At 35.0% G+C, this 17,223-nt stretch overlaps 1 protein-coding gene across 2 annotated transcripts in view; it reads left to right on the forward strand.

Annotated features, from left to right (window-relative positions):
- Positions 1-2,498: 2,498 nt before the first annotated feature.
- VRK1 (vaccinia related kinase 1) overlaps positions 2,499-17,223 on the forward strand; it is a 28,959-nt gene continuing 14,234 nt past the window's right edge. The window contains exons 1-10 of one of the 2 annotated variants that reach the window (XM_009891027.1): positions 2,499-2,656; positions 4,213-4,268; positions 8,624-8,693; positions 9,089-9,176; positions 10,132-10,240; positions 10,381-10,473; positions 11,461-11,593; positions 12,889-13,009; positions 14,048-14,106; positions 15,298-15,476. In XM_009891027.1, coding sequence (XP_009889329.1) covers positions 2,500-2,656; positions 4,213-4,268; positions 8,624-8,693; positions 9,089-9,176; positions 10,132-10,240; positions 10,381-10,473; positions 11,461-11,593; positions 12,889-13,009; positions 14,048-14,106; positions 15,298-15,476 — 1,065 coding nt within the window. In that variant the 5' untranslated portion in view covers position 2,499. The remainder of the gene's footprint in view (positions 2,657-4,212; positions 4,269-8,623; positions 8,694-9,088; positions 9,177-10,131; positions 10,241-10,380; positions 10,474-11,460; positions 11,594-12,888; positions 13,010-14,047; positions 14,107-15,297; positions 15,477-17,223) is intronic. The other variant, XM_009891026.1, reaches the window with a different exon arrangement.

A 17,223-nucleotide genomic window follows, 5' to 3' on the forward strand; every position in this document is an offset into this window, starting at 1 on the left:
TTTGGTGCTTGGAAGTTCCACTTTTCTCCTGTAGCAAATCCAGAGGAAAAACCTTCCTCTAAGAATACAGTATGTATCACCTTGAAGATTAAAGAAAAAAAAATAAAATGAAGAGGTGTAAAGAGAGGAGTTTCTTGAAGATAGTTTATGGAAAAAGCTGTGGGTAAAATTGGTCTTAGAATTTAAGTGTAAAATGTCAAAACTATATCTTGATTGTTGGGAAGAATGTTACTCTATAGAAGTAAGTGGAAATGTGGGAGAGTAATGCAGAATTAAAACATCCTGTTTTGTGATAATGAGGAAGCTTGTGCAATGTATGTATTGATAAATGTCAGTCTCTTCCTGTGATGTGGGTATTTCATAATACTGTTTTGTTGTAGTTATTCGTTTAATTGCAGTAGATATTCAGACATGGTTCTATGGCACAGAAATAGTTCTCAGATTATTAGGGACTCTGAAAAAGCAGAACTTTTTTTTGGTGTGGAATCATACACCTTCTGTGTTTATTCCTATATTGAATGACTGTGGTATCTGCAGACTGCTTGCTGACAGAGTCCAATACTCTGACCAGGTTCTTGTAGCTCTTCCATGTGTGGAGGGCATAATATGTAATACCAGATTTACATATTTGAGGATATTTGACGTTATATGGGATTTCTGATTTAGGAGTGATACAAAATATACTGAAAACAATACAAATGTATGTTACACTTAGCAATATACAGCAACTGCAATACGCAGTTCAGTCACAATACCAATGTGATTCCAATTACTGCTCTCTATAATATGCTTACTCTCATGATGCTGGTGTCGCCAGCCATCACAAAGGAATACCTGGGTTAAAACCAGTTCGAGCCCATTGTTCTCTTCAAAATTCTTTTGCTAGTTGTTTAGTTTTTATACTCTTTATGTTGGGCTGAGCCTCGTATTCACTCCCCCCACGCTGGCCTGGCTAACTTGAGGAGACATTTACACCCCTGTTTGATCCACTCAACCAATTTGATCTCCCCTCAACTGTTGTTCAGCTGTTTACCTAAAACAAAGGCCACCAATTAGTCGCTTTTGTGTTGAGTAAGCTCCTTGGCCACATCCCATCTCCATGGAGTGTTCTATCATTGTCCCATTCCACCCGTAGGAATTTGGTCAATCGCAGCTGCAGACTTGAGTATTAGCAGACAGAATAACATTTTCAGAAAACTTGACAGTTATTCTTGCATTTAGTAATAGGAGGAATGTAGAGAAATGGGTATGCGCTGCTCTCTTTAGCTCTCTTCTCTTGGGTAACAGACATTATTTGGGAAAGAAAATTTCCTGAAGATACTACCCAGTCAGAAAAGAGGCTTGTAAAGGGGGGAGTGCTTTTGGAACAGTTGTCATTGTTACGTAGTTTTCTATTTGGGAAATTAAGAAAAGTCCTAGAGGAACATTATAACTAAAAGAGGAAAACTGATGTTAAGTAACTGCATTTGGCTTAGGGGTATTATACTGAGTATCAAGACTAATAGGAGAAAAAATACTTTGCTATCCAGAAACTTCCTGAATTGTGTATTAATATTGCTTCTGTTTCCCCAAGCAAAATAAAATAATAGTAATAAAATCCCACCAGTCAGAACGGTATATTTTAGAAAAAAAAAAGTCTTTCTGCTTTGTGTGCTTTGTGTCTTCATGGGGTACAGGGAAAGATCAGTTCTTTGTAAAACATATCATGACAGCCTTTCATATAAAGAGATCTAGTGCACTCTTTGCCATGTCATGGCCGCACATTCAGTCAGTTCTTTTACTGAATCAAAATCTGGCGGTGCTAAAAACTCAAAACATTTATTTGCTCAAAATGAGGCCTCTACTGCAGAAAGATGCACTTGTTTGGTGCCAGTGGGCCATTATGTTATTTCTGGAAATACTGCTTATCTGCAATCTGAGGTTGGGAGAAGGCAATGGTAATACTTTTTTACATTTATGATCTCAAAATAGGTCGTTAGGTACTAGTTTGTTGATGATCTATGAAATGCTGCCCTGTGAACAATAAGCAGACTTTAATTTTTGTTGCTTGCAGTTATATAGGAGGAAAAAATAATTAACTGTTTGAATGGCCTATATTTTTCTCTGCATTTTTGTCGGGAAAACTCAAATATTTCATCAGTTTACGTTTTTCTAAGTTTAGACCTATGATTGGTTGTGATTGATTGAGTATGATAGATTCTGAGATTTTTCTAGCATGTATTAGACAAGGTCTTCTAATACATTTCTTTTCTGAAGATTTTTGCTGTCAAATTTTTTTGTGATGCCGGGAAAAATTAGTTGTTTTTCACTTAGAAGTCATGCAATGAAACTACTTACTGTATTTCGAGTATCTCTGTAGTAACAAATTAAAACTTAAAGAATCCATATTTTTTTCATGTTTCTAACAGATTTCTACATAAAATAAGTCTGGGCAGCATGTAACTTATGGGTTTTTTTAATTTATTTTTCCTTTGCTTCCTCCCCCTCCCTCTAGGGAAAATGCCATATAATAAGAAGACTGCTGGAAAAAGAGCCCCTGCAAAAAGAAAACTTGCTGAAGTGTTTGCTCTGGGGGAGGTTCTAGCGGATACATCAAGAAAAGAATGGAAATTAGGTGTCCCTATAGGGCAAGGAGGCTTTGGACGCCTATACCTCGGTGAGTATAATTATCTTTGATAATGCTTCAAAATGAAGAGCAAGATGTTTATCCTTACTCAAAGCAATGAAAAATTGACCCGAAGTTAGAAACGCAGAGTATCTTCAAGTGACCTTTTTTCCTAGAACCTTAGCTTGGTTCATGGTGTTGGGAAAAAAAACAACAAGAGTGGGCAAATGGTCACTGTGAGAACTGTGGTTGTTTGAGATTCTGGTGGTAGTTTCTTCATTTTTTAAACCAAAATCTTTACTACTTTTTAGCAGTGAAAGTATAGTTTAGTATTTATTTAAATTTTATTTTTGGTCTGGCTTAAAGAAGGGACTTTTTGCATGAGTGTCTTAATATCACAAATTTTGAACTGAAACTGTCTAAGCATATTCTATGGAGGCTACTGATCAGCAGTATTTTGGCTGGTTTTCACTTCGGTGCTGTTTTTGACTTTTTCATTGCCTTGTGAACTTATGACATAACTCGTGTACTTTTTTTTATGTAACCAATGCTCAAAACAAATTGAAATCCTGGACTTCACAGTTTAAAGCATCAGCACAGATCTTGTTTTGCAATGCTGTTTGTTGAATTCAAGGAAAAGTTTTAGTGGATAGTGTTCCATACTTAGTTATTTGAACAGATGAATGGATAAGAGAGATCTTGAGTATACCTCAGAGAACTAAAAACCTTGATTGCCCCTCCTCATTTTCCAAACAATTTTGAAGGTATGAAAGTTAATGTGCTCATGTTAATAAGGTTTTCTTTTGCTGTGCATTTGTGGTCTTCCTCCTGTTGGTGAAAAGTTGCACTGAATTCATACTGAGTTGAAAAAAAAATTAATCTGTCCCGCTTTCAAAATGAACAGACTGCAGCATAAGTGGATTAAGAAGAAAAACAGGACCAGTGGGTGGCTTTGTGCCAAAGAAGCTCTCTAGTACTTACTCAGCCTTGCTCAATGAGCTACTAAATTTACTGAGACTGGAGTTCTAGCTCACTCAAATTGTGTAGTCCTTCGTGTTAAGAATTCTGGATTTGTTCAAGCCAAAGCTGGCTCTCTGTTTGTTTCTCCATCATTTGCACAAAGCTGTGCCCCTGACTGTTCCTGTACTTTGTGCTTGCCTAACTTGATGCCCTTTATACCTGTATCTCCTTCTGTCACAAATATCAACAGCTTAGTAGTGACAAAAAGTCACTTTTGGATATGTGGCATGGCAAAATAGTAGAGAGAATGTGTTTTTCATCTTTACATCCACAACATTTTCATCACAGTCCTAGAAAATGAAAGAAATGCTATTGATGAGGAAAAAGTTATTGAATAAGAAGGAACAACTCCTTTATTTAGTAAAGTGCCTGTACTCCTTAAACAGACGGGAGAATGCAAGACAGTATCCATGTAGACTAGCCTTGCCATATAGAGTAGTTCTCTTACCAAAGCCTAAGGTACTGATATATGTTCATGTCAGTACTTAATTGCTTTGTCGTTTGTTTGTCCATGCTGTGTAGTAAATAAGGGTATGTTTTGTGACAGTTCCCTCTCGTACTCCTAATAAATGCTTCCCTTTTAACAGCTGATGTTAATTCCTCAAAGTCGGTTGGCAGTGATGCACCTTATGTTGCAAAAGTGGTAAGAGACAATTTGAATCTTTACTTCACATTTTGAAAATGTTTGTTCTAGAATATCATGTGTAATTTAAAACATCTTCTGACTGAAAATAACACAATTCCATAGTGCTGTTTAAAATAAAAGTAATTGTGGTGATACAGAGGAACGCTGCTTAGAATTGGGACTTCAAATGTATGAGGGTGGAACATCAGGGAAGCTGATAAAGGTTCATGAAGTAGATCAGATTCTGTTTCATTTGCTGCTTCCTGTAAACAGCCCAGATATCACAAAATGAATGAAATCTGGCTAGCTTTTGGAGAATTTCTGTGATTCAACAGTGAGTCTGTGTGAACTGTTGCTCACCACTGGATGTTGGTAAGCTGACAGATGGCTTGGGAGTAGAAACAGCAAAACTTTGATTCCTGACATCCCCACAGATAGAAAGTCCTTTAAATGTTTTATCATAAAACACATACGTATTCTAATTCCTACTGAATTAAAATGGCACTGACACATAATTTTTTTAACCTAATGATTAGGGAGAAGAAAAGGCATTGTTGATAGCTCATCTTTAGCTCATTGTAGCAAATCAGCGAATTCTTTTTATTTGTTGAAATTCTCTTATGTTTGTGATCTTAAAATAAAAAAAAAATTATTTAACTTGATTTGGCTATAATGTGCTCTTCTTTAAGACAAAACAATTTACACCTTGATTTTGCTAGAGTACCTTGTATAGATCCTACTATTATACATGATTCCCTGGTAAAGTCTCAGTAAAACACCTGGGAATATAGGAATATCCATAGGAGATTCAGACCGTTTATTATCATGGTGGTACTTCTGATCCTGTTACAAAAGCAAATAACAGAAAACTGTACAAGAAGTTCACATTGTAAAATATTAATTCTTCAACACAGTTCTGAACTGCAATGTTTTAATCTTTTATTTTATTAGACTGTATGGTGATACTGAAATGTTTTACCGCAATAGCTGGCCACTTATGTAAATATGTTCATACTTTTAACATTTGTTAAAAATGTTAAATAATAATAAAAGTATGATCAGGTTAATTTAGAATAAAATACATTTTAGTTAGTGTGTGCCTTTAATCTTGGTATTTATATCTGTGACTACAGGGAAATTCTAGAGTACTGGTTTTGATACTGTTCAGATACCCCGAGATACTGTTGGTGATGACCCTCTTTCTGAAACATTGCCACTCACAGAAAAAAGCATCGCTTACGATGGAAGTGCCAAATGACCACAGTTTCAAGATCAGTGTACTGCTGCTGCCTTAGGTGTTTACAGGCAGGAATTCCACATAGATCAAGAGTCCCAGCATGCAGCTGTTGCATGGTGGCGACCTGCTTTTGTATGTCCAACCCGTGCCATCGAGTGCAGGGAGTGTCTGTTATGCTGTGGCCCGTTAGAGGTAGATGACAGACACTCAGGTTATCTGCAGTAGCTTGCCTACAAGAGGCATTGGCCCCTAAGTGCTGGCTCCTGACGAGTTTGGACTGATCAGGAAGTGGAGCACCATTTAGTTTTCATGGAAGAATCCAGTTTGACTTGCTTGGAAAATTGTCAGCTGTGCATTATATTATGCAGTGTGCAATTGGTATCTTCCTCTTTCCCCGAGTTTGAGGCCTGTCCATCTGCTTCTCTTCTCTGCCACTTTGGGCTCTGAATAGAAGAGTTGCCGTAAGTTCTGGGTTGCTTTTATGCTAGATTCACTTTGTTGCAGCAATTTTTAAATACCTCCATTGCTAATCTCTCAGATGACTGCTCACTTTTAATTTGTCTTTTATAATTTTGTCTTTATGGCAATAAAGAGTAGCCCCAGTCCTTGTGCTGCCCTCACAAATGACCCGTAAAGTATCATGGCCCTACAGTCTACTATTACAAAACCACAGATAAGGGCCTATTTTCTGATGCTTGGGCGAATTCTAGGTTGGTCCATCAACTGAAGCAAAGTGGTTAACAGCTTTGAACAATTATTAGTGTTTAACAAAATATGTGCTTCTGTAGTAATGTTCTTCAAATTAAGCTATTAAAGCGGGACGGAAATTGGCTTAGTCTTTGACATATACTCATAGTATTGATGTCTGAGCAGTACGAAATGAATCACAGTTTTTAGTAAAAAAGGAAATGCTTTTTAACATGTGGACCTTTCAGATGTCATTGTTCAGGAGTGGATGCAGAGTTTAATAACACTTCATTAAATTGCTGACTGAAAAAGATCAGAATTCTTAAAATACTACTTAAAGAAATTTATTGGGTTTCGACACGTACTCCTCCATAATCTCTTTCATTATGATATCTTTTCTAATTAGACTTTAATTTCAGTTTTGCAAGTCGTGTGTTTAGAATGACCCTGGGCATAAAGTTGTAGAAATTTATGTTTGAAGTCTTTCTGGGTTTAGCATATTACAAGATGACTAGTATGGCAAATATTGGACATCATAACATGAGCCTTTTTAACATAGCGTATGCATTTATTTATCTGTATGTAGAATTAATGGTATTATGGGGAAACAGCTTCATAGTCAACATGAAGATCTGTTTAGTGGTTAAATCATTTATCCATCCCCTCAAGTATGAAAAGATACCAGATTTTGAGCATTTGCTCTGACTCGAGAAATATATATCTTTTTTTTCAGCACCGAGACATAATTTTTTGTGGAATGATTTATTTAAAGATAAATATTTTAAGAATTTTTAACACCTACAGTTTTTTGCTGTGTTTTAGTAAGACAATAACATTCTTCAAACCTATGTAAATTGAATCAAAATAATATGTATTATTTATATTCTAATTAAGTTAGAGTATTAGTGGATTATGCTACACAGAAACAAGTGAATAGGTTAAGTAACGTTTATTTGAGATAACTGCAGTATAAGAATTCATCTATTTAACCCTTCTTCTGTATATATAGTCTAATTTGTTGTCCATAGTGGATAAATAAACTAAATGAAAGTAAATATACATGCACCAAAGTTTATGTGCATTGATCAGTTGTCTCTTTTTTTGTCTGGTTCATGGCTTAAGTCTGACCGTTGGTCCCGCAAGGAGGGGCCAGAAAACTGTTGTCTTGGCTCCATGGTTTATCAGGGCGATGCTGCTGGGGAAAGTGAGGCGGAGATAGGCAGTAGCTTTGTAATCGAGTGTCCAGGTCCAGGAGTGGTGCCTAAGCTGGTATCTGCTGTCATTCTCACCAGTCCTCCTACTTTGCCTCTGAGCCAATACATCAGATGCACACTAGAGCCCACGTTCATCAGTGTGTTTGATCTCTTTACATGGCTTGCTTCGTTAATGTTGGCAGTAGACCTCTGTTAGCTGAGTGGTACAGCCTGGCCCTTAGCAATTTTCTGGATCACTACATCTACATTTAAAAGTTACAATGAAAACCATTTAAGATTAACATTATGTATCTTGGAACTTTTGCTAATATCACGTGATTGTATTCTTTCTGGCTTTCTTTGCCAGTAGTCTTTTTTTTTTTTTTTTTGTTTTTTTTAAAGCATAGGATGTTCCAAAACGGCTGTTTTCACTGATATAGAATGAACTAGACTAAAACAAATTGCTTAAGCTTATCTCAAAATCAATCACTTAGAAATTGCAAGAGTTGCAATCAGTTTGGGTTTTTTTTCTGCGCCAAGTTCTGGAAATGTTGAGTCAAGGTACTTGCCCATTTGCAATTCTTACAGTGTTGCAAAGCTTTGGTGTTTTCAAACCAATTTCTCTCTTGCACTTTACTTGCAATATGTGGTTACCATAGATTTGTCCCTAAAAAATGGAACTGAAATACCTTATGTTAACTTAAATACAAGGTAAACTAAAGTCAAAATAGGTGTAGTTCTTATAATTTAGTTTAAGAGAAATTGTGAAATACTCTGTAATTTTTACCCTGATCAACTAATGTATGAAGGGGACAAAATACCGTAAGTTCAGCAAGAATTTAACTTTTGTTAAGATTTTTCCATCAAATCATTTCAGGTGTTATTTTAGGCTCACTAATGGCTATTGCAATTGATGCAATCCAGCTTTAATCTGGAAAATCTGATATAATTAATGTCGCTTAATGTTCTCTGCTAAACTTTTGCTTCAAATTACTGGTAATATTTCTATACATTTCAGTTAATTTGTGATTCTTTAATCTTCTGTTATGAGAAAGGATTCTTTGATACCCTTAATGCTAAGAAAATTATAATAAAAATAACTTTTTAGAGCCAACTGTTGTTTGTGTTTATCAGCACTGGGTAGAGTATTTCAGGGTGAATATGTTTTTATAGGGTGAATGTTACGTTTTGTGAGCTTTTAATAATTATTAGGCACTAACACAGCAGTTTTTAACTAATTTTAAATTGTCTTAAAGGAACCCAGCCAGAATGGACCTCTTTTTACTGAGTTAAAGTTCTACATGCGAGCTGCTAAGCCAGATGAAAGTAAGCAGTCTATTAAAATGTTTTTAATGAACTACAAGCGTTTAGGAAAATAGAGCCTGCAGGAGTAAGGTCGAACTTTAAGAGAATCTTTTTAGGTAATTTTCAAAATTATTTTTAAATGATTGAAATCCAGTTCAGACATATAGTAAAATTACGCAATTTTGGTAAGTTGTTCTTTATAGTTGTGTTGATGGTATTGTCTAAATTGCAACTTTAGTTGCATCTCTGTTCCTACGACGGATGTATCATTAACTTTCCAGTATAGTTTGCATACAAGTTTCCATGAAATAAGCAGCTCACATGTGTGCAAAAACTGTAAGCAATATGAGTACTTCCTTTTTATGTAAGTCTTCACTGGTGCAAATTCATGAACTTATCTTTATTTATATTTTCAGTTCAGAAGTGGACTAAGTCTCATAAACTGAAATATTTAGGTGTACCAAGGTATTGGGGTTCTGGCTTGCATGAAAAAAATGGAAACAGGTGAATATATCTTTTGTTGGCCTATACTGGGATTTATTTCACCCAGAACCACTATCCCTTTTAACCTAATTTACTTCATAAGATCTGTTTTCCACCTATCTTCATGTTCGTTTCTGCTACAAAGTTTCATGTTCATAACAGGGTGTGTTTAAGGAATAGATGAATAAGTACACTTATCTGTACTGTTTGTTACTCATATTTGTGTCTATTACATTGTTTGTGATTTAGTTTTCATTTATGTTGAACATTGCTGTAATACTGTGATGCTATACTATGTGGTTTAGAAGCTTTTCGTATTTGAATTAAAATAAAGTCGACTTCTAATGTATGTCCGTGACTAATATGACTACTTTTAAAGTTTTTCTTCTGGTGTGGTGTGCAATTAGAGTATTTTCACTCGTACATATAAAGGTCTTCGTGCTTTCTCTAAATCTATTTTATTTTCCTTGGCGAGATATATATATATATTTTTTTTATTTAATCTGTGAGCTAAAATAATCGCTAGTCTCTCATTAAATTTGTCTTCAGTCTGGGGATAGTTTTTAGTATTGTTCCATGTCATGAAATATTTTTGTTACTTGGTCTTGAATGTTATGTCTGTTTATGTAACAATCCTTGTTTCCCAGTGGGCTTTCTCTAAACAGCTATGCTGCAAAGGAGTTTTAGTAGCTCTCTGCCAGGTCAGGGTGCTTGTTATACTTGCATAACTAGTCAGTAATAAAGAGCAGTTCTTTTGATGGATAAACTTTTGACTAGGTGATGTAAAAAAGTTAAGAATTGATGTACAATATTAAAAAAAAAAAATCGTCAAGTATTTCCCGCTTATGTTTTCTGTGTACCTGCAGTTTATCATTTGAGAGATGTTTTCAATCAGTAATTTGTACAATTAACACATAAAGTACTTTGCTAAGTACAATTCAGTAAGTTTTGTTTTTTTTCCCCCCCCGTGAATTAGTTATCGATTTATGATAATGGACCGATTTGGCAGAGATCTTCAGAAAATGTATGAAGAGAATGCAAAGCGATTTCCCCATAAAACTGTACTACAATTAGGCCTGAGAATAGTAAGTTGAAAAGATATATTTTTACAATCTGCCTTCCCCGTGTAAGTCTTTCAGTTAAATCACAATTTTGTGCTGAGTACAGGTCCTCTGCTGGGTGGAGCTGGGTACTGCATTTATATGACTGTATTTTGTTTTGTTAGCTTGATATTCTGGAATACGTCCATGAACATGAATATGTGCATGGAGATATCAAGGCATCAAACCTTCTTATGAGTTACAAGAACCCTAATCAGGTATTTTTGATGCATTTTATTCCTCATGTTTTAAACCTTCTATTTGACAACACAAGTGCTTTGAACCTGTGAAATCTAGCAGAAGTTCATTTTTAAGAATGTATATGGTAACATTATTTCTGCTTGACATTTGTATCTAGTTAATATTCTACGATTTTTTTAATGCATTTTGCTGGACAGTTATCAAATTGACTATTTGGCCTAAATAATATTCTAGAGAAATTCTCAAGATTCCAAAAAAAAAAAAGACTCACAAATAGGTATTTGCAGGTGGAAGCTTAAAATTATATAGCACACTGGTAAATTATGTTTGCCTGTCTGCATTGTTACCTTATTCCTTTGTTTGAGAAATCCATCAGATAAGTGTTCTGTTACTTGAAAAATCGGTCTTTAAAGTGTTGATTGTTCCACTTGATTTACGGTAGTCTTTCATTTTCCAGCATTTTTAACTCTCTTTACTATTCAAACAATGCATATTAGAATTTCAGAATTATGCATGTCTTCTTCCCAAATGTTTTAGATCACAAAGTAAGGAAAGTCTTGGTTCTCTTAAAGTAACTGTGGCGTTAGTGAGAAGTCATAGTATATAGTAATGTTCAAATGGGACAGCTGACTTTAAAGAGGATAGGACAGTAAGTGTATTTATACCCCTATGAACATTATGTCTCTTTTTTTTTTTTTTTTTTGTTTAATCTTACTGGTAATAACTGGCTATTTTACTGTATGTGTCCTCCGCATCAGCAAGAATTTACTTCCAGATCAGACTGCTATATGGAATACAACAAAACCAATCTGACATGTTGTTTTCAAATCATACGTAGTAATCTCAATAAAGCACTGAAGAAAGGACCATTTATAGTAAAAAAACCTCACAATTTTTAATACCTTTTAAGAAGTTACAAGAATGGTTGGGAGTTACATTTATTATTTGCTTATTTTTTCTGTTTATAGTTCTTTAATCTTAGAATTCTTTGTGGAAATTACTAGGTGTACTTGGTGGATTATGGACTTGCCTTCCGATACTGTCCTGAAGGAGTTCACAAAGTGTATAAAGAAGATCCTAAAAGGTGTCATGATGGAACTATTGAATATACCAGTATTGATGCACACAAAGGTGTGGGTAAGTATGTAAAACTGTTCTCAGCAATAAGCATTTATGCATCCTTTTTATAAATGCAGAAGACTATTTGCTGCACTGAGTTTTGTAAACAACGAGGTTTCTGAATCTATAAAAATGTTGTCTTTTCTATGGACTATGCTGGCATTTTTCTTTTTTTTCCATTTACTAACTTTTACTCTGATATTAATTTACTGTGTTTTTAATGTAACTTTCTTAAATAGTGTTCCTTAATTTATAAAGACTATTAAGATGTTGACTGTATTGCTTTTTATTAACTGAGTAGACATCGAATAGTGCTTATGAGATCTTGATAGGAAAACAGACCCTGTTTTCAGGAGATAAATAGTTTCTGCTATCAATGAGAACATTGTTCCTTCATGTTGGGCAAAGATGCACAATATTCTTTCATTTTATTGTTTCATATTTAGAAGATTTTTAAACAAAACTTCATTTAATTATGAAATTTTATTTCGTGATTATGCCTATAGTCACTGAACATCAAAAGGCAAGAAGTGAGAAAAGGTTGAACATGAAAAGGACAGGTCTATGTCCGATTAAATGCTGAGCATTTATAGTGAACACCAATTTTATTTTGTTCATTCTTAAATTTGGTTTTATTAACATAAAAGCGTGTTTTGCAAAAATATCAGTTGTTGAAAATTATTATTTACTTCAGGATGAACTGTTGCACCTGTGCTTAAAACTGAACATGAACAAAGATGACATGATTTGCCTGTTTATAGTGTAGTTTGTGGTCAATGTGCATGTGCGTGGTTGGCTTTTTTTGGGGTGGGGATTTTTTTTTGGCAGGGCTTAGGGATCTGATCTGTTACTGTCCTCTGTTCAGTTTTCAGGCCACATAAAATATTTTAGCATTGCGGAATATTTTTTTCAGGAGGTAGGGTTTCAGCACTATTACCTTTTTATAGCAGAAGGAAAGTAAAAACTGTTTTGAACAGAAAGTCAATCATTTCACTAACTTGCTCTATTTTTTCCACAATCTGAGTACTTCAAAAGCTTCCCAAATTGGGATAACTGCAGCATGTCATGTCCTTGAGTAGAAGAAAGAGATTGATAAAGGACTTAAAAATGAAGTTATCCTTCCAGATGTAGGAACAATATATTTTTCTTCCTTGCTTTCACACTAAAATAAATACATATCAGATAGAGTAGTGTTAAATTTTTAGCACTGGCTTTCTATTTTCTTAGCGTATTTACAAATTTGAACTGTTAAACTGTGTGTGCTTTATTAGCTGCTCTCACGGTTCTTTTTTTATGTGTGCGTATGTGTTTAGCGCCATCAAGACGTGGTGATCTGGAGATCTTGGGTTACTGTATGATTCATTGGCTTAGTGGCCATCTACCATGGGAGGATAATTTGAAAGATCCAAATTTTGTCAGAGACTCAAAAATCAGGTGAGAAACTAATTGTTTTCTTTCTTTTTTGAAATAAAAAATAGGCATGAAAATGTTGTAGTGTAGAAATGTACTTTCAGTATGTTCCCTTTTGGTGAGTAGGCTATTGTATTGTATACCCTCCAGTTTCTCGTCATCCTGTCTCATGTATCCTTCACTTGTAACTAAACTTCACTTGTACTCTTCTGCTGTCTTTTTCTGCATATGTGAGATGCTTATTTATTCACCGAAGTATTGTCACTTTAGAGTACTTCGGTTAAGACAAGAAGCACTCTTATCAGTATGCAAGTAACCATTAGTCCTGCTTAACAGAAAGAGGAGGAGTGGAGTATGAGTAGCCTTTATAACACCATGCTCTGAAGACAGTGGCAGAGATGAGAGCTAAAGGTGGATCTTAAATGTCTTTGAGCATCACTGCAGCTAGAGGACTACTGATGTGGGATTTCGTTAATTGTATTTTTGTGTCCCCTCCCTCACTGTTACATTCCTTTGTCTTTCCCACACCCCCGCTCAACCCTCTCTTGTCAGATATTTATTATGAAGAAAGCTGTAAAGGCGCAGCAGTTTCTGTCTCATTAACAAGTATTTGTTATCTAGCTTCCTTATCTCTACTTTTAACACTTTGGCCTCCATCAGTGTTAGTGAAGACCCCCGCCCCTACTTATTTTGGCAGGGGATCTGCTCTGAATAATACCAGCCAGAGAGAGTCCTCTAGGAGGAAGAGGTGAGAGCACTGGTATGTGAGGCATTAAAACGGACCAGTTCTTTTCCTTTAGTCTTATACTTGCTTGCTTTTGTAAGAACTAAAAACTGTTGAACAAAAACTTACCATATTTCAGATAGCCTCTCTGGCATTCATCAGGTTCTCAAAAGTACTACACTCCTAAAAATGGCTGTACTACGCCATATGAAAGGTTTATCTTGTAGTGGTTGCTGTCTCTGATGGTGGCCCTAGCTAGGTACCTAGGAAGTTTATCAGAACAGGGCAGGATTCAAAGTTTGAAAGAAACAATAGTTTTGAATAATTTTGTTTTTCAGATGTAGAGATAATATTTCAGTTTTGATGGACAAATGCTTTCCTGGGAAAAATAAACCAGGTAAGAGGAGCTATTTTAACTTAAAATACTTTGGTTTGTACTATGTGGTAAGCATTCTCTAATAATTTGTTTGAATGTCCTTTTTCTTTAAAATAATAAAATCTATCAGTCTGTTTGGGTGCCATCACCAAATTGTTGATGACTTTAGACAATGGTGAGAAGCTCTGAAATTCGTATTTACGTGGGGCACGTTGAGTGCATACAAGGGAAGGCTGTGCTACTCTGTATTCAAATAAAAAGAGATCAATTAAGTTGCTGCAAAAGGTGAGGAGTTACCAGACTGTCGGCAGCTTTTTTCCTGAGAGGTTTCTCTCGGGCATTGTACTCTAATCTTCTGCTTCTTTAAGTCCTCCTTTTTTACTTAAATTTGTACCTATTTTTCTTCTTACTTTTATCAGCAACAAAGTGGCATGAATTACATTGTTGATTAAGAGGTTTAGGAGAAGTTTAGATTCTTTATTTTTTGGCTGCAGTTATATGAACTGCAGACACTGTGTTGCTTCTAGCTAAAGACAGTATTAAGTATTTGCAAACACGAGATGTGAAAGTTGTTTTTTCACAAGTGAATTTTAGAGAGTCAAAATACAAAGTAATGGAAACTTGAAGTATAGATTATTTCTATTTGTCATTGCTGATTTGCTGAGTGGATTTTTTTTTTTATTTTGTTAAAACTGACTGTCAGAAATATACTTTCTTGGGATCTTAAATATTTAGTTATTTCCAGCTACTGCTGGTGATCAGAAGAGAGTTTTCTTTGTCAAGTGTGACTTGTCTGTTTTTATAGTGGTCAAATGTTTCATGTATTTTTTTTAATGTATGTTTCAGTCTTGAACTGATGGAAGTTCTGAGGCAACACCGAGTTTCTATTTCAGCATTTTTAAACATAGACATAAGAAATACCATGTAAACAAGCATTCATTGGTGAAGATTGGCCTATTACATTTTTTACGACTGACTGTTTTCTTGCAATGAATGTGTAAAAAAAAACAGTGATGCTGTCATCACTGGGTAATGAACCTTGGTATAATTTTTTTCTAAAACGTGTTGTAGTAAAGTCATAATTACGAGTTTATAAATAACCATTTCAAAAAATAGCGTAAGTGGTGCATGCATAATTTCTGACTTTTGTGGTAGAAGTGAATGATTAAAATGTTTTCAAATAGAAATTAATCGGAGGTACCATTTCTTTAGATGAAATAGCCAAATACATGGAAAAGGTGAAGCTACTGAGCTATGAAGAGAAACCTGTTTATCAGCATTTCCGAGAAATACTTCTGCAAGGTCTTAAGGCCATTGGGCAGAAAGATGATGGAGTACTTGACTTTGGCTTGTCAGAGAATGGAGACTTGCAAACAAATCCCACGCAAAAGGTTTTTACTCTAATAATTTATGTCAGTTTTTAATGCATTTTTTTAGCTAAATAAGAGTTAAAGTGGTATTGGAAGTAGGTGTCATAACTGCATCCAGTAGAAAATAAGCAAATAGTGAAATGTTTGTTTGATTAAGTCCTACTCTTATGCATTATTTCTTTAATTTAACTTCACTAATTGTTATTAAAACTTAATACAGAACAATGTATTTTTCATAAAGGATAATACCTTGGATAACAGAATGTGTATGTGTAGTTGTAATGACATTTGAACAGATGAACATTCAATTAACTTATTTTCCTTAAATTGGTAAAACTCCAGATGGATCGAAATACATGTAAGGTAAAATAAGTCTAGTTTTTGTTTCATATGAGTTTCCTTTCCGTGACTAGTTCAAAGCTTAGTTTAAAGTATACATCTTTATGCCAAGTATTTGATTCTGGAATTCACATATTGAATTCACTGTGATCTAATATGTTATTTATGAGTCTTAACTATAGTGGTTGGCTAGGGGTATTTTATTCCTTGTATTTAAGAAGCCTTAAACTCGAGGTTTGGACTCGCATTTGAGTACAGCGTAAGAACTTTTTAAGCCTTAGGGAAAGTGTATGTTAAAATGATTTATAATAATAAAAAAAATAGTCAAATAATGGAACAATAAATATTATCCTGTACTTCAAACTGCATTTATTACTTGTTTACTTGCATTTGTTAATAACAGGTGGGTAGTTTATTGGCTCCTTTAAGATGAACCAGGGAACTGAGAACTATAATACAGGATAATAGTACAAGAATTCTGCCTTCTTACTGACATGATCAACAGTGTGTTAAAGATGGGCAAAAAGCAGAAAAGAAAAAAACTGTAGGATTTTAAAGTCTTCTGAGGATATATGTCCACCTTTTCTTATTTCATTTTGCCCGGTAAATACTACTTTGGCTAAAATTGTACAGCCATGGTCTCTATATTAATATTTTCTGCTGAACTGAGTGTAAAGATCTGTCCAAAAGGCGAGTTCATTAGCATAAATTCTTCTGTTCCCCCTGTGGATCGACATGGCTTGAGACCTGTGTTTTGGGAAAAAAAATAAATCTGTTTTTAATGGTTGGCTGGTTTCTTTGCTGAATACGTTGGCCTGCTGCAGAGCCAACATCTGTGACCTTTAATGTCCTTGTCTAGCAGAGATGGCTGGTGCACATTTCCAATGGAATGAAACTTCAAAAATCTTATTTCTTTGGCCAATATCAGTCAAGACCATTCCTGAAGGGTGGGATAATACTTTTCATTAGGTTCTTACCTACTTACCTACTAGCATCAATTAGGAGTTAGTTTTTATATTGTGGGTTTTTTTAGGGTGTGGGTTTTTTTTTTTTTTTTTTTACTTTGAGGAACCATGTGCGTGGTCAGCTTGCTCAGTTTTCACAAGTATGTTCAAGTACTTATAAAACAATGAGTGTTACTCGCCTGTTAAGTAAGTGTTTTCAGCTGTCTGCTTCATGTTGCAGTGGACTTCATGCTAGCTAGTTCATGCCAGCTACTGCTAGAGTGTCTAGACAGGATAAAAATGTTTGCTTGAAATCAGGTTAACATAACCTGCTTGCTTTTCACCAAATACCAGGACAGATGATTCTTCCTTCCATGTTGGATTTTCTAGGTCTTGAAAGAGCTGTGGTGTAGGCTAGAGTAGAAGAATAGATTGTCAGTCCTTCTTCCAAGGGCGCACTTTTCTTCAAGAGTGAAAAGAAAAAG

Source organism: Charadrius vociferus, unplaced genomic scaffold (assembly GCF_000708025.1).
Source record: "Charadrius vociferus isolate BGI_N301 unplaced genomic scaffold, ASM70802v2 scaffold228, whole genome shotgun sequence".
In the NCBI taxonomy this organism is placed as follows: Eukaryota; Metazoa; Chordata; class Aves; order Charadriiformes; family Charadriidae; genus Charadrius; species Charadrius vociferus.